At 37.6% G+C, this 22065-nt stretch overlaps 1 protein-coding gene across 6 annotated transcripts in view; it reads right to left on the bottom strand.

The window, feature by feature from the left end:
- Positions 1-22065, bottom strand: part of l3mbtl3 (L3MBTL histone methyl-lysine binding protein 3) — a 102710-nt gene that overhangs the window by 8522 nt on the left and 72123 nt on the right. For 4 of the 6 annotated variants that reach the window (XM_052024429.1, XM_052024430.1, XM_052024432.1 and 1 more), the window contains 5 exons: positions 21154-21321; positions 18181-18315; positions 9795-9877; positions 8713-8876; positions 4471-4533 (listed from right to left, as the gene is read on the bottom strand). In XM_052024429.1, the coding sequence (XP_051880389.1) occupies positions 4471-4533; positions 8713-8876; positions 9795-9877; positions 18181-18315; positions 21154-21321 (613 nt within the window). The remainder of the gene's footprint in view (positions 1-4470; positions 4534-8712; positions 8877-9794; positions 9878-18180; positions 18316-21153; positions 21322-22065) is intronic. The other 2 variants (XM_052024433.1, XM_052024434.1) reach the window with 2 other exon arrangements.

Here is a 22065-nt window from a genome sequence, read left to right as displayed (position 1 = left end):
ATTCCAGAATCAGAAAAGGAACCTTGATGCAAATTTCTGGCAAAAATAATTAGGAGACTGGGTTTCTGCCAAAATACATAAATCAACTGAACTTGTTTACAACATATTTATAACCTCTGAAAGGTTCTTTAGATCATAGAATTGGAATTGGTTTATTATTGTCACATGTACTGAGGTACAGTGAAAAACTTGTCTTGCATACCATTCATTCAGATCAATTCATTACACAGTGCATTAAGGTAGTACACAGTAAAGCAATAACAGAATGCAGAATAAAATGTAACAGTTACAGAGAAAATGTACAGTGCAGGTAGACAATAAGGTGCAAGGTCATAACAAAGTAGAACATCAGGTCAAAAATCATAGAGTCATGGAAATTTATGGCAGAGGAAGCCACCATCTGGTCCATGATGTCCATGCCAACCAAAAATGGAACTATTAAGATTACTTCCAACTTTTGGTCCATAGCCTTGTAGGTTATGACTCTTTAATAGCTACTCAGATGAGCAATCAAGTAGCTCTATTACTCTTTGGGTGAAAAGATATGTCCTCAACTCTCCTCAAATCCTTACACCAATTAGTTGCATCTATTTCTCCTAGCTATTAACCTCGCTGCCAAGGGAAACTGGTCTTTCTTGTTCAGTCTGTCAAAACCCCTCATTATTGCATTGAACACAATTAAATTTCTTTTCAATATCCTTTTTCCAACAAGTACAACCCCCATTTCCTGTGGTCACTCTTTGTAACATTAACTCTCCAGCTCTGGCAACATTCTTCTAAATTTCCTCTGCACCCTCTTAGTGCTATCATATCCTTCCTATGCTATGGGTGAACAAAACTTCACCTAACTAGTGTTTAATACAGATTTAGTAATGACTTCCCTACTCTGTTAGATGAGACAAAGACTCAGGCATGTCCTGCTATTTTCATGGATTTGTGGATATGCACTGCAAGATCCCTCAATTTCTTGACATCTTATAAAAGATAGGATGCTGCCTTGTTTGACCTTCCTATATGCATTAATTTGCACTTCTTCAGATGGAATTCCATTTGCTAGGTTTTTCCCCAGAATCAGTGTAATAGTATTGAACAATTTTACATTTAATATTTTACACCTCAAGCATGAAAAATACTGTGTATCTGGGCATACAGTAGGTTAATTTTGATGGACTGGTGAACTTATACAATTAGCAAACTGTGCCTATTTCCTACTGGGATAGATTACGCACACTGTCAAATGATACTAATTACACAGAAGAGAAGTTCTGTGTCAAAATATTTGACAAGACAACAGCACACATTATCTGGAATAGAACACTTACAACAAAGAAGAACAATGTTAATTATTAGCTATGTGTACGTTGATAATTACGATATTTACAGGTGAATTACAGACAAAGATCATTTGTTCTTTACATTTTTTTAAATCTTTAATGACCTTCACTTGTAGACTCAGGCCTGGGCTGAGTTTACCCTGGCCACTACAACCCAAATAATTCAGTGATTTGCCACCATTATAAAATATCTAAATATTATATATTTTACACAAGGTTAAAATATCTAAGAATATTGACAATTTAGCTGCTCTAAAATCATGTGGACTAACTGTCCTGGTTTCAAATAAATGTCCTGGAAAGATCAAATCAAAGATCAAACTGTCAGTGTTGACAGGGGATTCCAGAACATCACATCGATCCTGCAGATGGTTGTCATACGTAACCTGTAGAAAAGTGGAGTTGAAGCCACCGGACACTGGCATTGGCTCAGTGGAAAAGTGCTTTCTGCCCTTTTTTCTGGATATTATGACCACTCCCTCACCATCCACCGTCACTGCCCTTCGGCCAGGAAGGTCAGACTATCTGGATTGAGATGCTACTCAAAATCCACCCACTGGATTAACTTCAGTCACTTCACTTTAAAGACTGTAGTCTCAAGCTGAACCACTGGTGAAGAACCTAAACCCCCTGAAATAGATAAACACATATTCCAAGGTTTGGTGGGGGAGGTGGTTAATGTTGCTCCTGATGTTCCACAACCTCTTCTTTTGACTGCCCTTGTGGTGTTAACAACTATTCTCTCTAGATGGCAAAATTCTGCAGCACGCCACAATAAATCTGGAATCATTGCCAGCAGTGCTTATTCAATGTAGTTCAGGAAGCAGAACCATGTTTAGCATACTGGCAGTCCACTCATGCCAGATTTCAGGAGGCAACATGGCTCTCATTGGAGGCCTGCTGTGTCTCTACCTGGTTTATGTCTGGATTGTTCATGGGTGGTCAACAATTAACCAACCTGTGTTGCAGAATTATGGCTGGTATAAAAGATGAGACAAAAGGCTGAATGAATTGTGGCTTTTTCCAGAGCACTAGGCATGGAGCCACATGATGCACTGCTTGTAGCAGTTGAGAAACATAGAATTCCAATAACTCAAGGTGCCTCCACATTTAATAACAGTGCTTCACTTTAACTTCCTATTGCCTGGCCAGCAGCCAGATTTAGAAGTTGGCATTTACTGGGCAGGATAGCAGTACGGGAAGTCAGATTGTCCACTAGAGGTTAAGAGCTCAGGAGGTTCTGTAAGTGGTCTTAGGGTTGATAGAAGGTGTGTATCTGGTGGTATGATGCTACTACTCCTGACCCAGATGGGTGGGGGGATATAATACTACCAGTCCACGACTAAGGGCAGGGCTAATACTACTCGTAGACCCAGGGGCAGGATGGCATTCCTGCAGATCCAGTGGTGCTGGCAAAGCACTGACCTGGCTGCTCCCAGCTCCCATCAGCTGTGGTTTTTCCAAGCCCTGGGAAACAGCTTTTAACAATTAAATTTACAAGTCTGGGCCTCTACACAGCCTCATTAATGTACTTAAATAACTATACCACTATTGTAGAATAGTTTACCAACTCTTAACTTGCCTTCATTAAAACCAGAAGTGGGCATGCTTGAGACAGACTGGGATAGAGTTTGAGATCTTTGAAATTTGACCCTCTTCCACTGTGATATTTCATAGTGTACTGGAGAGACTGATCTAAAGGGATGGTCTCAAGAAAAGCCACTTATAACTGAAGTGACATGAAATTTCTTCATTGCAAAAGTTGCAAATCTTCAGCTGCTCTGACATCAAGTTTATTTAAGAAAGATCAATACATTTTTGGGCCCCAATGAAATGGATATGTGGCGTCAGCAGGAAAAATAGACATGAAATACAGCATCAACTATGATCTTGATGAATGGTAGAGCAGGCTTGAGAGGCCATATGGCCACTCAGGCTCCTATTTAAGTTCTTCAATACAGTTAATTCCTTGACCAGGAACAAGTTGTGTGTGCTGGCATGCTACACTGCAGATACTTGCATAGATTGCTTTAATTCTATGGCATACAAATGGGAAGTGTTTTGTACTGTTATTGTAATTTAACAGCTCCAATGTTCTTGCCTACATGGCATAGAACTTCTTTTGTTATTAACAGTTTCCTCTTACTCATTGTGAGCAACTCCATAGGAAATCTGCTAAACACTTAAACCTATTTGCTTAGTACTATTTTTAAGACAGAGGGAATACTATCAGGAGAAAGTAATATGTAGGGGTAAAAAAAATCACACCATATACAAGACTATTTTATGAGCAGATCATAAAAAATAACCAGAGATGTCAAGGAAAAAGCATTTGTGACAATCCAAAACTTGGAGGAAGGTCAGAGATGCTACATTATTATTCTCAGTGATTGTTTCATACTAGAAAATCAGAAAAAGACCCCATGAGATGCCATGATCTTCACTGAGGAAGACTTTTTGTCTCATTGTTTCAAGAAATCAAATTTTAAATCAGCAACAGCAGTGACTGCCAAGTGTCCTCAATCAAAACAGACACCCTTCCAAAGAATTAATGCATCTTTCTAATAATAGAGCTAGGATGTTCATCATTATTCAATAATTAAGTATGCAAAATTAGATGGTGATTTAAAAAGGACATTCTAAATTACCTCTCGCTTCTTTTCATGTAACAAATGGTCACATCAGTGTCACCCTAAAAATGAACTAGATTAAGTGATCTATGGATTTAAGTTTAAAGCTTACCTTAATTATTTTAAATGTACATTTTCCACCCAATTGCATTACCTTGAATGATTTCCACCCCCCCCCCCCCCCCCGCCACCCTTTAATGGTTTTGATAGATTGGATGAGATGTTTCACATGACATGTTTCACATGACATGTTGCACAGTATTGTATACAGCAGTAGCTTTACTGAACATGGATTATTTTGCTCCTGTTCACACAAGTATTGTCAGTTAAGTAGATATTTGGTGGAAATGGATCAGAATGGCAGAATGATATGTCACTTAATTCAATTATGGAATGCATTTCTGCAAAGAAAGGGTAGTGGGGGGGGGTGAAATCCCTTCTCACATATATACTTCCTTTATGGGCTTCAATTAACATTTATTTCGATATTATCAACTCAAGCTTACCTCGTGCTTAAATGCTTTGGCTTGTTCTTCACAACCTGGCAAACTCAGTATAAATTCAGATACCTGCAGATATTACCAGAGAATACAGATCATTAACATAAATATTTGGATAATCAATATTTACTATTCTGGCTCTTATAATTTAATGGTAAAGCTCCTCTCTCTGCTGGTGGCAAGTCTGATTCCTAGCAGTAATGCAAAAACTGAAGGCAGAAGCATCATTAGCCTTATTGTTGATTACTGCTATCACTAAAAAGTGTGACCTTCCTCATGTTCAAATTGTTGTGGAAATTTGAAAATTTAAAAATATTAAGCTTTTGTATTTGTTTTTACTTTTCCCTTCTGTCCCCCTTGCTCTTACTTTTTGTGCAGTAAGCCACTTCTTTTATTCCCCCCTCTCTTTCCATGGCTGATTTGAACTAAATTCACACATGCAATAATATAAATTTAACATACTTTGTAGTATTTATTTCATTGTTGCATTTTACTGGCATCAGGTTAAGTCCTTGAATTTCTCTTGCCCTAGACTTCATTCCCACCTTCATGATCATTCCAAGACACCTTCATTATTGTGGATACATGTTTTGACCCCACTCAATGACTTAACTTGATATAAGTTCACTTCTACACATGAAAATACAAGTTATGTCAGTCAATGCCTTTCAAATGTGAGGGAGAAAGCAAGATTTTCTTTTCATGAAACCAACGGCTGACCACTGCAATTCAACAGCACAAGATATGAATATCATAATCTGATCAGGCATCCAACCCTTATCCAAAGTTACAGTGAATGTATTACTGTTGGTCCAAGAGAGAAAATCAAACGGGTAAAATAGTGGCCATCTAGAAATTGGAACCATCTTCACTTGTTCTGCCTTGAAGCAAAAGTCACACCTATAATGAGTTTTTGCAGATTTTTAAAGTGTTTGTCTTCATTTCCTGTTGGAATCTGGAAATTGGATTAGGCACAAAAATATTCTAAAGACCTTGTTCTTTGTTGCAAGAGATTTGAGTGTTTATTAGTGTACTAAGCTATAATCACTGCCTAGCAAATTGCTTTCTTAAAAAATGTGCATTTTAATTCTCTCATAACATTAAAAATTCTCAATTAGGTTATTAATTTATATGTCAAGATCTGTATTAAGTGTACATTCCAACCTATTATTTTGTTTGTGTAATTTCTTTAATGTGGTTGGCTTACAACTGACAAAGCAGGCATTGATAAAATTAAGTTCTTGTCACGGAGATACAGTGGCATGCAAATGTTTGGGCACCCCTGGTCAAACTTTGTTACTGTGAATAGCTAAGCGAGTAAAAGATGACCTGATTTCCAAAAGGCATAAAATTAAAGATGACACATTTCTTTAATATTTTAAGCAAGATTACTTTTTTATTTCCATCTTTTACAGTTTCAAAATAATAAAAAAGGAAAGGGGCCCAAAGCAGAAGTTTGGGCACCCTGCATGGTCAGTACTTAGTAACACCCCCTTTGGCAAGTATCACAGCTTGTAAACGCTTTCTATAGTGGGATTTTCACCCATTCTTCCTTGCAAAAGGCTTCTAGTTCTGTGAGATTCTTGGGCCGTCTTGCATGCACTGCTCTTTTGAGATCTATCCACAGATTTTCGATGATGTTTAGGTTGGGGGACTGTGAGGGCCATGGCAAAACCTTCAGCTTGTGCCTCTTGAGGTAGTCCATCGTGGACTTTGAGGTGTGTTTAGGATCGTTATCCTGTTGTAGAAGCCATCATCTTTTCATCTTCAGCTTTTTTTTTCCGTAAACAGACTGTGTGATGTTTGCTTCCAGAATTTGCTGGTAATTAATTGAATTCATTCTTCCCTCTACCAAAGGAACGTTCCCCGTGCCACTGGCTGCAACACAAGCCCAAAGCATGATCGACCCACCCCTGTGCTTAACAGTTGGAGGGGTGTTCTTTTCATGAAATTCTGCACCCTTTTTTCTCCAAACATACCTTTGCTCATTGCAACCAAAAAGTTCTATTTTAACTTCATCAGTTCATAGGACTTGTTTAGATGTTCCTTTGCAAGCTTCTGACACTGAATTTTGTGGTGAGGATGCAGGAAAGGTTTTCTTCTGATGACTCTTCCATGAAGGTCATATTTGTGCAGGTGTCGCTGCACAGTAGAACAGTGCACCACCACACCAGAGTCTGCTAAATCTTCCTGAAGGTCTTTTGCAGTCAAGCGGGGGTTTTGATTTGCCTTTCTACCAATCCTACGAGCAATTCTCTCGGAAAGTTTTCTTGGTCTTGCAGACCTCAACTTGACCTTCACTGTTCCTGTTGACTGCCATTTCTTAATTACATTATGAACTGAGGAAATGGCTACCTGAAAACGCTTTGCTATCTTCTAAGCCTTCTCCTGCTTTGTGGGCATCATTTATTTTAATTTTCAGAGTGCTAGGCAGCTGCTTAGAGGAGCCCATGGCAGCTGATTGTTGGGACAAGGTTTGAGGAGTCAGGGTATTTATAAAGCTTTGAAATTTGCATCACCTGGCCTTTCCTAACAATGACTGTGAACAAGCCATAGCCCTAACAAGCTAATGAAGGTCTGAGACCTTAGTAAAAGTTATCTGAGAGCTCAAATCTCTTGGGGTGCCTAAACTTTTGCATGGTGCTCCTTTCCTTTTTTCATTCTAAAATTGTACAAAACAAAAATAATACACTAATCTTGCTTAAAATGTTGAAAAGAATGTTTCATCTTTAACTTTATGACTTTTGGAGATCAGTTCATCATCTACTCTCATAACTATTCACAGTAACAGAGATTTTGACCAGGGGTGCCCAAGCTTATACATGCCACTGTAGGTAGATCTGAGGACAGCCACAAGTGCTGTTGCTTTGCCATTGACTGCATATTCAAGTCTACTAATCCAGAAGAATAAAGCAACATAAAGTGTTAAAATCTTAACTAAAATGACTATATTTTCAGCAACATTGAAGTACTATGCTTTTAAAATAACCAAATGCTTGCCCATTCAAAACCATTTAGTCAGTGGTTTGATCTGACCACAATACAAGTTTGTGCTGAACGATGTCCATCTGATGCTGATTTGTTTGGATGCTTTTAAACCATCTTTGAAATCTGATATTAAATCTGGCAATTATTAATGTCCACCTGTCTACCTCAAGTACTTCTATGGTTTAATATTATCATCATTGCATTATGTGTTTAAAAAAAACTATAAAGCTAATTTGTGATTTTGTTGTTAGACTTCCTAACATTTGCAAGGATTGTTAACTCATCTACTTAGTAGCTTATGTTAAACAGGACTGGTAATTTTAGTGTAATTTAGAGCAGTTTATACAAGATTATTCAAACAAATCAAATTTAGACAAACTTTTATTTGACCCCGAGTCAAAAAATGGTGGAGCAGCACAGGGGACATGGTGAGCATTGACCTGCCTGGTCCACCAAGCCCCAGGTATACTTCACTTCTGAGCTTCATTTCACTGACTCCAGGTTGAAGATGACTGGGATAATGTAGAGTCAACAGTCAGGAATCGGATATGGCACATGAAGCATTTTGTGCATATTCTGAATTGTTTGTGAAAGATTGTGATCACAGGTGGGGTAGTTAGGGGCACTAGAAACCCAACATGAACCTGGAGGAGCATTCCTTGATTTCCTGCTGAAAAAAGACACCTTAAGAAAAACTGACATCTCATTTTTAGTCTCTTCCAGAAGCATTCATTGATGGTGCAGGACGCGGGGAATTAGACACACATATTCGAATTGCGAGTGTGTTACCATGACATTTGAGAGCTCATCCTTGGTAGATGGCTATCTGAAGTAAGAAAATTCTCCTGTTTAAAATGGTGTGCATTTTGAATGGTTTAGATGGTTCCCAAAAGATAATATTAATGCTCTTTCACACTGATTTAATATTGAGACTATAGACCTTTTCCAAATTTCTCAATGGTGCTGTGTTGGCAAATTAGGTTGAATGAAAAAAAAGACATCTGCTCTTAATTATTATTTCCTTCAAGGCATACCTACCCTATTGTTCCAACCTGACATCCCATGATGTTGTTTAGTGCTAAAAAGGGGACTAAATTTTATAACAATTAGCAGAGACAGAAAACATTGTAGGCATAACTCTGATACATCCACAAAATTTATTTGCTTGCATAACTTTTAATATAGAAAGATATTATACTATATTGTGTGTGTGTGTATATATATATATATATATAAAAAAAATAACCACTTCCTACCGACCTGATCAATAGTCCATTTTGCTACTTTTCTGGCAGTGATGCCAGCAACTCCAGGCAACAGTTTGCTGTGTTGTTCCCAGCAGAGAGGCAGACTAGGCACAGGGCATGCAGAGGACATAAACACTGACTGGTGCAATGCCTGCTGCAGGCTGAAATCATCATTTTCTGTGGAGAGTGTATATATTGTTACAAAATTAACAGGTTCACATTGAAAATAACAGCAAACATTATAAATTCAAGAGCATTTTCCTTAATTATGCATTTCAAAATGAAGTAGAAGTTATTACATGTCACAAAATTAAAGCCAAATTATGTTTTACTCACAAAATTTAAATTTGGAGACTACTTAATTTCATTTATTAGCACCCACATACTTAAAATGACTCTGATCTACCATGCAGGTTCTGCTCAACCAGCCTGACTGAAATTGTTTGCATGGTGACTAGGGTAATGGACAGGAGAATGCCTCTGAATGCTACTTACAAGGATTTCCAGAAGGCATTTGGTTAAAGTTTCTCATTACAGACTGTTACCTGAAGTTGAAGCTCATGGGGTTTGGCAAATTATTGACCTGGTTACAATAGGAGACAGAAAGTAGGGCTAATGGGCGGATACATTGATTTACAGTTTGCGACTAGTGGTGTCCCATGAGGGTCCGTGTCAAGACTTGAACTCTAGTCCATCCATGTGTATAAATAAACTTATTTACAGAAATGTGTTGGTATTCTGTGATGAGCACAGAACTAGATTACATTTAGAATTAAAGGCAGATTCTGAGATTATTTTACTAATGTGTGCAGTCTTAAAACGTGATTATATCTTATGACACAATTAATAAATTGAACAAGATGATTTCACCCCTGGTGTCTGAAAACACCATTGTATTCCATTATTCCAAGCCTACTTAACATTAGTGAGTATATGCACTCAATTCTTCAGAGTTATTTTCTTTCTGATATAATCATCCTAAAATGACAAACACTTGTTTAAAACTTTCACACTGAGAAGTAATATTACACCCATGTCAATTTTCCAAATAAATTAATTCTGATTTGTTGAGTATGATGTCCTATGATCCCTTACCCTTGTTTTCATTTTGCCAGTTAACTTTATTTGTGATATCATCTTCCTCCTTTAACCTTGGATGCTTCAATGGTCTTCCCGCTCTAGAAAAGAGACACAGTCAGAAGAGCATCATAAAACTGAGCAAAATGATTGTGAAAACAAGATAAAATTGAAATATCATGTTACAATAACAAATGCATGAAAAATAAAATATTTATTCAGTCTTAGGATCTGGGTTACAAACTTGTCAATACCACCTCTCTGGTCAATTTCTTATAAAGTCCTTAATCCACAATTTTGCTTGAAATAATCATCAGAGATCTCCCACCTGTGCTTACAAAATGCTTTACAAAAAAGGTAAATTTTTGTTAAGAAATAATAGATGCTGCTGCTACTACTATATGAACACATTTAGTGCCAGCCTTTCCCTAGTGAGGAGAACCCTCAGGCTGTTTATGTCGTTAAAGACAAAAGCACATGGGGAGAAATGATATTGGTACAGATTACTGACAATGCTTACTGACACAAGTGTGAGAATATATTCTTGCTCTTTTAAGTATATATGTGTTAATAAATGTTACAAATGATGTCATTATGGATTATAATTCATTTCTACTTGATTATAAATCTTATCTTAAAAGGAAATAAATTATATAAACAATGTATGAAATAATTTTTCTTCACCTTTAAATGCATTGCATCATTTATTTGCATTTAACAATTATTTTGAAAAAGAGCATTATAAAACAGATCAAAAATTGCAGAAGTGTTCCCAATTTTATATCACAGGATTTTCAAATAGAAAGCTAATATAACAAACAACTTACATTGAAATGGTAATGCTTAAATAATTCCAAAACCCAATAATTATGGCTTATACTTCAGTATATTCCCTCATGGATTAGGAATCAATCATGTACAAGTTTAATAGCACCAAGCTACTTTGTCAATATTTGTTCGAGGAATTAAATAATAAACTCCACTGTGGAACAGTTTAATGTGCAACCATCTGAAAGAAATACTAATGGCAACATTAACACAAAAACATCTTTGTATTTTGAGATGTATCCAAGTATTTTCAATGCAGGCTACTTTTTTAAAAAAATTGTTCTTGTTACTATTTTCATAGACTAGCTTTCATTTCCAGCCATCAACCTTCTTGTTAACAAGCATCATTAATCTGAACAGCTTGAAATACGTGCCTGTGATGCTGCAAACAAATTTTTCATTGTACCTCACTGTACTTGGGCACATGACAATAAACTCAACTTGACTTTATTTTAATCACCCTAGGGCTACTTGTTCCTATGAAATACAACAAACCAAGTTAATGCAACCTTTTATCACAACCTATCACTTTGAGTCTTGATCCCCACCAAACCTAATATATCTTTCAGAGTGCTCACTTGCAAAATGAAATAGAGTCATAGATTCATAACATCACAGAAACAGGCCCTTTGGCCTAACTTGTCCATGCTGATCAAGTTGCCTATCTGAGCTAGTCCCATATCCCTCTAAACCTTTCCTATCTATGTACTCTGGCTATGATAATTCCTTTCTTATTTTTTCACTTCAAACCTCTGGAGATCATGTATCTTGGATTTTTTTTATGCCCGTGAACCAGCTTGAACTTGTGTTACAAGATTTGTGAAAATGAACTTTTTTTTTGAGGATCTTTAATTGAAAAATGTAACAAATAATTTGAAATAGTATTTTATAATTGCTGACTAATACTGCTTGTCTAAACACATTTAATCATTAATAAACCATTTTCTCAACAATTTATTTTGGAGGAGGATGAGGGTAAGTTGACCACAGTAAAAAAGTAAATGAACATTTGAATATCAATTGCAAGCAAGCCTGTTGATATATTAATGTTCACTCTTTTGCCAGTAGTAATTGAACCAAATGTGATGTACTAAATCTTATTCAGATAGGTACATTTAACAGAAAGAAATTCCTGAATTAATAATGAATTCATTAAAATTATATTAAATAGCCCAATACTGTGTAAGTATTTGATGTTAATTAACAATAGTGAAGTACATTTTTTTTTAAAAAAAAAGAGAAAGGTTATGATGTCTTCAGTTATATGAAGATACTACCAAATAATGCTGCAAGTCAAAGTCTCTGCAATCAAATTGTACATCAATCAAGGACCTGGCGGCAGGACTTCCCCAAGATAGTGTCTTAAATCCAACAAACTCCAGCTGCTTCATCAAAGACCTTTACTTTATCATTAAGCCACAAGTAAAGATGCATGTCAATGATTTTCAAGACATTCAGTAACTTGGAAACCCCCATGCCCAAATGCAGAAGTCTCAACAGTATTTAACCTGATTAAATAGCAAAGGGCAAATGCATTGCATAGCCAACAAGCATTTCCAACAGGTCTAACCACCTATCCTTGGCATTCAACAGCATTGCTATATTCCCCATCATCAACAACGTATTGTTCACCACTGACCTGAAACATAACTGAATCAGCCACATAAATACTATAGCTACAAGGAAGCAGGTAAGAGGCTGGATACTCTGTGGTGCCTTCCAATTCCCCAACACCCATGTACAAGGCATGATGCCATCACACTGATGTCTTCTCTTTATTTGTCTGGATGTGTGCAGCTACATGTTTTACATCATCTAGGAGAAAGTAAGCCATTTTATCAGCATACCATTCACCAACATTAGCATTTATTCCACTGACACACAGTGACTAGACTATGTACCATCTATGATACACTGCAGCAACTCACCAGAGCTTCCATAATAGTATCTCCCTAGCATAGTACCTCTGCTCTGAAGTAGGGCTAGGAATACCACTACCTCCCAGTCATACAGCATATGACATGGCCTGCGACTCTAACAATGGTAACGATCCTGGAACCCCACCAGATAGCACTGTGAAGATATCTTCATCATGTAAAGATCAATATTTCAAGGGGGCAACTCACCTGCAATTTCTCAAGGGCAATTAGTGATGTGCTATAAATGAGTGTCCTGACAACAATGCTTATATTCCAAGTACAAGTTTAAAAAGGAGTCAAAATATTGAATGAGGTGGAATTAAGGCACTGTACACATTGGGACAGGTTTTTAATTTTCAATGCTATTGACAAACAAGTGGTCACACATTAGTTGCCTATTTCAGATCTCACTAAAGTCAATATGAAGCAACATCTAGCAGGAGGCTAAATTTGTTGCTTCCTGTTTACCAACAAGGAATGAAGTTTTAAACCCATCCATAATACTTAAAGTCACATAAAAAGGGAAGAAAGAAAGACACTTCAACAAAGCCAATTTATATAACATGTAAATCATCAAGATAGCTTGCAGAATTTATTATCATATTCTTTAAAGTGATTAAAATGCCTATTTCAGAAATGTAAAGGCAAAACAGTGATGCAAGCTGACTGCAGATAAAACTAGCTAATGCCAATGTATTTTGATGGCTCTCAAGTTATCACAAATACTGTCTGCAGAACAGAATAGCTGTTCCTAAATTGTCACTATGATTTAATGAGACATTCTGGCAGCAGCATGCCCAGAAACTAATGCTGTCAATAAAGAACACAGTTTTAGTTGACTCATCCTGTGATTAATGAAGTCAGAAACAAGTTGCAGATTCATAATCCACATCATCTTTTTTTCACAAGTTCTTGGTCCATTGTAATTATTTATGCATTTTTTTTTGCCAACTTTCTCCTACCCACTTGAAGACATTCTATGCTTGAATGATGCTGATAGATCAATGAAGCATAGAGTGTATCACATTCCATCCAGGAGGTTTCTAAGAGCACAGTTTTGATTGATTTCCCTCCCCCTAATGCAGAGAGCCAACTTAGTGATCACACTGCCATTTAAAGACGAGATTTGTAAATTCAAAGCATGCTGGTGATGGAACACTTGCCCTGGATTTTAATCTAGTTTCAACCTACCCATTATTTTAAACATGCTGCACACTCTTGCTCATGGCTTGGCTATGCACTGAGCCACAGCGGGAATTTGACCTATTTAATTCCTGATTCAATTATTGCAAGTTACTGAAGACAGCAGCAGATGGGTCTTTCATGTGTAATATTCAGAGCAATTAACACTTTTCCTACAAACTGAACACACAGCAGATTCTTTGAAAGATCAACATGTCACATTAAAGGAAAGTTGGAGTCACTTATGGACACATATCAACATCAATATAATCTCCAATTACAATAGCATGTCATAGCCTGGCTCTACAGTTAATGTTAAATGGTCAGTACATCCTTTTTTTAAATTTATTGTCCATCCCTAATTGCCCTTCTCAAACTGCTGCAGCCCTATATCCACAGTCCTGTTGGGGAGAGAGTTCCAGGATTTAGACCATGACAAATGAAGTATCAGCCATATATTTCCACATCAGGATGGTATGCAACTTAGAGGACAACGTGCAAGAGTGGTGTTTCCACGTACCTGTTGCCCTTACCCTTCTCAGAGGTAGAGGTCATGAGTTTGGGCACTGCTGTCAGATTAGCCCAAGTAACTGCAGTGTATTTTGTGGATGTTACACACTGCTGCCACTGCATAGTGGTGATGAAGGATGAATAATTAGGTTAGGGTGATGGTAGTTGATAGGATAGCTATCAAAGGAGTTGCTTTGTCCTGGATGGTGTCAAGCTTCTTGGAAGTTGTTGAAACTGCACAGATCCAGACAAGGGAGAAGAATATTCCATCACATTCGACTTCTTATCTTACAAAGAACAGGAAGCCATTTGGCCCATTGGGTTCATGCCAGTCCTAGGAGAACAATCAATTAGTCCCATTCCCTCTCTCCTTATTTCCCTATGCCCCTGCAACTATTCCCTCTTTCATATGTCCTTTTGATACTTTTATTGCCATTAACCCACAAGTAAGGGGTAGTTTATACTGGTGAAGGAAATCCATGGTCACAGAAAGAACATGCAAAGTTTGCACAGACAGCCCTTAAGGTCAAGATTGTACCCGGGTCCCTGGAACAGTGAGGCTTGCAGGCTTTGGGGGTATCAGGAGATGAATGACACCACAGGATTCTTAGCTTCAGACATGGCCTTTCTGGTCAACGCTGACACCTAGGATGTCGATGGTGGGGTACTGAGCGATGGTAATGACAATGTTATCAGTGTTGTATTCTTAAATAGTTTCCTACCAGTTATTTTTGCCTACATATTCATACTATATCTTCACATCAGGTGATTTTTATCCCCCAGAACATTTCTGGAAGCTTGACGTAACAGCTATCTTACCCCCATGGTATACAAGCAGGTTGGAAAAAATGATTAAAATTTTAGTTTTATGCAAGTTGTTGGCTAGAAGAAGCAGGAGAACATTTCACTTTCAAGGCACAATACTTAGATCCTGCCTCTCCCATGCTAACAACTAGATGCTGTCTTCCAATGTTTTACAAGCTTGCGATAGGCATGGTATTGAAGAAAGAGCCTTGGTGAACTTTTCAGCATTTATGAAAGATTGGTTTCTAAAGATGTAACATAAATTAATGATACATGTTCAAACAATCCAAACACATTTGTCCACCCAATTTTCCTCCAAGACTTCTGATGAACATCTACTTCCACCATCTTTTCAAAATGATATCCCAATCCACATGAATAACTTTCAATTGAAGCTGCATCGTCACTTAGAGCATTGCTCTTAAGTAAAAGATAAAAATTACTGAGGACCTATGCCCAGAATACACAGTCTGAAATTCAAAACCACAAACTGCAATTTGCTTTGTATTCAAGGAATTATAGGGCACAAAAAAATTATGAATCTATCATGACCAGCTCTTTGAAAAAGCTATCAAATTTGTCTCTCAAGTTCTTCTTTACCACTCTGTAAATTTACTTGTACAAATATATATCCAATTCCTTTCGAAATTTACCCCAATTGCAGGGAATAAGCATAGTGATTACCTGCATACTTAAGGCCTGATTACCTTGTCATAGCCCCTTATTGCAATGGATGAGCTTTGCAAGGGAGTAGTCAACTGTGCACTGCACAAGGATTGACATCACTGCAGTCTGCCAATTGCTTCATACTCAGGTGTATTATGCACAAATAACCATTTGAGAGTTGCATGCATCCTGAAAGGACCTGACTGCTTTTAGCTATCAATTTTATTTTAACATTCAATCCTTCAATTCCATGATGTAAAGAATAAAATACATCACATGACCAAGTTTCGAGGTCATGCATTTCATTGCACTGGGATGAAAGTGGCACAGGAAATATCGATGATTTCAATGTCCACCTTCACCAGATGTTACTGCAATTTACATTAATAAAAACAATAAGCAGGTATATACATCTCGTGAAAGGATTCTGAAAAGGAGTAAAGTAAATGTTTCAATTTAGATTAAAATATAATCCAACTATTTTGACTAATTTTTCACATAGCCAGTTGCCAGACCAATTCAATTTACAGGGGAATTTGCACATTATATGGCATGACTAAATATCAGGAGTTTAAAATATTCTTTGTGAAAGTGATAGATGTCCAAAGCGAAGTGTCATTTTGTTAGTTAACCCTACATAACATCAAGTACAGTCAAATCAATGTTCATTTCTGCAATAATATTTTTAAGATAATTTCTGAATCGCTGCAACTGTCCTGAACTTTTGGTAAATTTTAAGTTGAACAGTAAATCTATTCATCAAACTCTGCAAAGTAATGCAAAACCACATGGCTACCATTCCAACAAAAATCAAAACATCTTAAAAAGTATAGTACTATTTGAATGATGATACATATATTTATGGACAAAGTTCTAGCCTGTTAATGCAAATGCACCAGTCCACATGTTGAACTGTTAATTTTATTTTTGAAAAATTGTATCGTTTAGGCTATAGTGCAGAAGCATATTTCAGGAGGCTCTAATCAAATACAATTCCTCTTCTCCTTTCACCCATTCCCTCCCCACCCAACTAGTAAAGTATCTATCTTCAAATAAATTTGTTTCAAATTCTATAGAATATGTGATAGTGATACAGTGATATATTTTACTTACAATGTGGAATTGCCACACAAGTTAAAATAAGGGCCACAGAACTGGTTGGCTAGCTCCAGTGCACTCCAGACTCTCATCCCTGTGCAGTGCAATGCAATGCAGGAGATGGGATCATGCCAGAGGTCAGATTCACCACTCTGACCTTTTGCTTCATCCCTGGACTCACCATTGAGACCAGAGTGCTCCGCAAGTTGCATGGCTGAGGGAATAAATACACTCACATTTAACCCCTCAGCTGGCACATGTAGCACAGTCTCATTCATCTGAATAGGCTCGCTGACCTTCATTAAAAATGCAAGTTTGAATGTCTTCTTTATTTCTCATTTCCCTTATTTTGTTGTACTCTAATTAACCAACTTCATGTCTTTAAAAAAAATCTTTAATTTTTGAAATTATCAGAGACATTTAGAAACCGTAATGAGGCATTTACCATTAGGGCAATTTGTGGGCAAGGCCTTCGGTTGCGCTACCTGAAGTCCACCTGTTCTCTCATGCCTTGGTTGACGTTGCTTCATAGAACAACCATAGAGTCAAGGTGTTGAGGTCACTGGAAGCCACAAAAGGCGAGTCTGGCTGCTGGGCTAGTGCAGAGAGGGAGCTACGAGCCAGGACAATGCCCCAGAGAACACCCAGAGCAATGCCCTAGGGTTGAGATGATTGACCCCCAATAACTGGAACATCTTCCTTTGTGCAAGATATGACTCCAGCCCTTGGAATGTTTGCACTTTGACATCCATTGACTTCAGTTTTATGCCTTGATGCCGCACTTGGTCAATGGTACCTTGAAGTCAAGTGCAATTACTTTTACCTTACTTCTGGAATTCAGCTCCTTGGTCCATGTTTGGACCAAAGCTGTGATGAGGTCTGGAGTGAATAATCCTGCCAAAACCCAATTTGGCATCGATGAGCGAGAACCACTTGAGAACCACTTGATAGCACCATTGATGACACCTTCCCATCAATTTGGTAATGGTTGACAGTGGACTGATTCAGGCAGTATTAACTAGATTGGATTTGTCTTGCTTTTTTTTTTACATATATATACACTGAGCAATTCTCCACATTTTTGGGAGAATGCCCTTGTTGCAATGCTGTTCAGTTGCCTAAAACTTTATCTGTAATTGGTGCTCTGCTTTTGAAAATTGGTTCCATTGACTTCAAATAAGGAGAACAATCCTTCACCGCTGCTATATAGCTATGGGCAGGGCATGAACTTCTAGGCAAAATCATGCATGCATGCATGCATGAAGGATAGAGTGGAGAACACAAAATAATTAACAAATTACACCGATTTCTGTACCCAGTAATCACACTGCAATTACAAGAACATCAGGCACTTTGTAGACAATAGATTACAGTTTGCATTTGCGTGGAATGCTGACCTGGGATATTTTCTTCCTTTGCTAGCAAACAAAAAGGATTTTTTGCATGGTGATTCTTCATCAGAGACAGAATCCTCAGCACTCCTTTTTCCTTCAATAGCTACTTCTGTGAGCCAATTGTCCTTTGAGCATTTTCTGTAGACCAAACATTATTGTACTTAAATTTGAATTAATTCAAAATGGTTTTTTTTAGTAATTTTTGTGCTGAAGAAATGGAAGTTAGTACTGCAGACTGAATATTTTCTCAATCAGGTAGGCAGCATATGGAATCACGTGCCTACAGTTCAATGAGAAATACATTTTTTCCTCTGACCTAACAATTCATTTTTGTCAGCACCTTCAGAGAAACATACCCCAAAGCACCAATTAAGCTTTTTCTCCATTGTTCACATAAAGATTCTTGGAGTGATTGCCAATTTGTGTCAGATATTTTGTGTGCTGTAGAGGCAAGTTAACTAGCAACTTTATAAGGTTACTTGAAGCCCCATTTTACATTTATCTTATTGCTAGAATATGAGATTCTCATTCTAATAGCATGTATTCAATCATCTCCAAACACCAGTGGCAAGGTCATTTGTTTGGCCAATAAGCTGCTTCATCAAACCATTTAATAATCAACTTAAATTAAGAAGCTACAATGCCTGTGCCAGGTTAAAATACATGAATACTATGTTTTATTATGCTGAATTACTATATGATATACCTATTAAACTTCAAAAAATATTCCTCTGCAAATAATGGCAAGAGTCCAATTAACATTTCTAACAGCCTACTCAACTTGTCCTCCATCTTCAAATGCTTGAGTGTATACACCCACAAGTCATGCTGTTTCTGCCTGCCCAGCTGTGCTTTAAAATTGTACTATTTACTCCACATTGTCTCCCACTTCCTTCCTACCAAACCATGCCAGTGTATACTTCCCTGCATTCAATTTCATCTGCAATACATATATTCATTTTATCAGTTTCTCCTTCTCCTCCCAAGGCCTTTATTGTCAGCTTTTTGTTTCATATAAAGTGCAACCTTTAAAATTCTTTGTATAATAGATCAATAACATTGTTTTAAAATGATCATTATTTCATTATCCACCTCATTATTAGGCATTTCATTATTTCATTAGCCACCTTAGAACCCACAAAACCAGAGCTGAAGCAAGTTATCTTCAACCTCAAGGGACAGCCCAAAACAAAAAGAGGCTGCAAGGAGTAGGAGCAGTAAATAACTCAAGAAGTAGGAGAAGCAGTAGACCATACACGTGGTTGAGCCTGCTCTAAAGTACACTTTGCAGAACAATCTCTATATTCCTTCATTCCTCAGATACACTAAACGTGCAATCAGATCTTTCTGGGTAAGGAATTCCAATGAGCTACAATCCTCCGAAATATTTCTCTTTATCTCAGTTTTAAATATACCCCCCGTCTAGTTCCAGACTCTCCATAGAATCATTACAGCACAGGAGGTAGTTATTAGACGTTCCTAGTCTATCCCAGCAAGTAGAAGAGCAATCCTGTCAGTCTCATTCCCCTGCTGTTTCATGATAGTTTTCCAAATAATTTTCTCTCATGCCTTTCCACTTGGCTTTTGAAGGCACTGATTAATTGTTCCTGCCACCACTGTAGGCAGTGTATTGTAGAACATAACCATTCTGCCCTTGTTCTTCTAATGAAACAACTTCCCTCTATTTATCCTATCTAATCCAATCTTCTCTCACTCTTCTTTTCTCCAAGGAGAACAACAGTCCACATGACCAAAATCCTTCATTTCTGGAACCCATTCTAGTTCATGTTTTCTGCACCTTCTTTAGGGTCTTCACATGCTTCTTAATGTGTGATGAGCAGCATGTGAATCAATACTCCAGCTGTGGCACAATCTGAGGCATTTTGATGAGGAAAACTTTGTACTTTCTCTGCCTCTCTTTAGGAGTCCCAGAATACTATATGCTTCACTAACCACCCTCTCAAGATGCCTTTCTGCTATCAAGGATTTGTACATGTGTACAACCAGGTCCCTCTTTTTCCAGACATTTTTGGAATTTTACTAGCCAGAGGATACATCTGCAGAGCGACTATCCTGCCAAGTCCTTTTAAAACCTTACTTATTTCAATGAGATCAACTCTTAAGTCGTCTAACCTACAATGAGTAGAGCCCCATCCGATTCAAGGTCACCCAAGGCTCCATTCCAGTAAATCACCTTACACCACCTTTAGAGCAAGGAGATTGGGCTTTGGGTATGGATATCAAACCTGTACTTAGAACTCAGCACTACACCATGAAAAAAAAGCACGGCTCAAACTGGTTAAATAAAATTTAGGAAAAAACCCATGTAATTCTTTGTGTTCACCAGAAGCACAAAGATTTTAGATCAAGTCATCAAGACAGCAATGTTGGAGGACTGGAGGGAACAAATAGGGTAGCTGCGCAGTTGGGTGAGCAGCTGGGGTGGGCCAAGTGTGGGTATGCATCTTGGTGAACCACAATATTAGGGAGCAAAACTAAAGCTTGCCACACAAAAACCGATTCAATTAAGGACCAGGAAATTAATACAAAGAAATTGAAATAATAGTAACAATGCAATGAGGTGATAAACCAAAAGTAACATTTAAGCAAAAATTAAGACGACGCAATAATAAGAAAACAATTGCCAGAGGACGAAGAAAATGTAAATAATAGTAAATTGACACCTAGTGATAAGGGTAAAAGCAGAAGTATTAATAAATGTTAAGCACAACAAAGTAACAGACCACAAATGTAAAACAAAAATTAAAATACAAAGCAACCACTGTTTGAAGGTGAACAGTTTTCAATCCTAGATCACATTGTTCTAAAGGATACAACTCAGAGCCTTCAAATACCAACAGATTTAGTATTCTCTGAGAAACAGAATTTAATCAACTAAGGTAATAATTCAGAGAAATGAAATGCTGTAAGTATGAAACATTCAGCTGCAAAACAACATGAAAAAGAATCTCAGACCCTTGAGATGTGATGGTAGATGAACATGGGATTGTTTCTACTCCATCTGCTTCCACCTTCTTGTTCCTTGGTATACCAGGACTTGAGACTGGCATTTCTCCATTCAATCGATCCTGCAGCACATTTTCTCTGTTGAGGTTGATCTCAGAGTATGGGCAACCTAATGCACTATAAAGGAAAACCATTTCTTACCGATAGATAAATAATGAACAGCATATTCCTTTCTTTGCAATGATCATCGCATAAAGAAAGATGCCAGATTTTAATAATCCCAAAATTACTCCCTGCAACCAACTTAAATCTCTACAAAGATACAATTCAGTGACCCAGTGAGTTAGAACTATGCTTATTTCACCTTTAATACTTGGGAGTTAAACTAATTTCTCATATCAGGGTCATCTGAATTTAATACCACTGGCTGAAAAGGTATTACACCTTTAACCTATTCCCTATGGGCAGTCAATTCATCAGCAGGAAAATATTCATGGAGAAACAAGAAACTGCAAGTGCTGGAATCTAGAGCAAAAAGTAATAAACTGCTGTAAGAACTCAATGGGTCAAAGAATTCATTGGTCAAGTAGCATCTCTGGAAGCAAAAGGGATGTATTGAAGTAGCAGGTCAAGACCCTGCATCAGGACTGTGGGGGGGGGGGGGGGGTGCGTTGGTGGAGGAAAACGAAAGTTGGCCATTGTACAGACGTGCAGGTAAGATAATGGGATGGAGCTGGACGATGATAATAGAAAAAGGTGAACAAAAGGGAGAGAGAACCTGGGAGGACTGGTGGGAGTGGAGAAGGAACACAGAGTATGGAGACAGATAGACAGAGGCTGGTAGGTGATAGGTAGAACCAGATGAGAGGAATGATGGACTGATTTAACCAGGAGGGGGAGGGGAAAGGAAAGGAAAGGAAA

This window comes from Pristis pectinata, chromosome 10 (assembly GCF_009764475.1).
Source record: "Pristis pectinata isolate sPriPec2 chromosome 10, sPriPec2.1.pri, whole genome shotgun sequence".
NCBI lineage: Eukaryota > Metazoa > Chordata > Chondrichthyes > Rhinopristiformes > Pristidae > Pristis > Pristis pectinata.
Note: the sequence above shows the minus strand (reverse complement) of the source record. Positions and strands in the feature narration are given on the sequence as shown.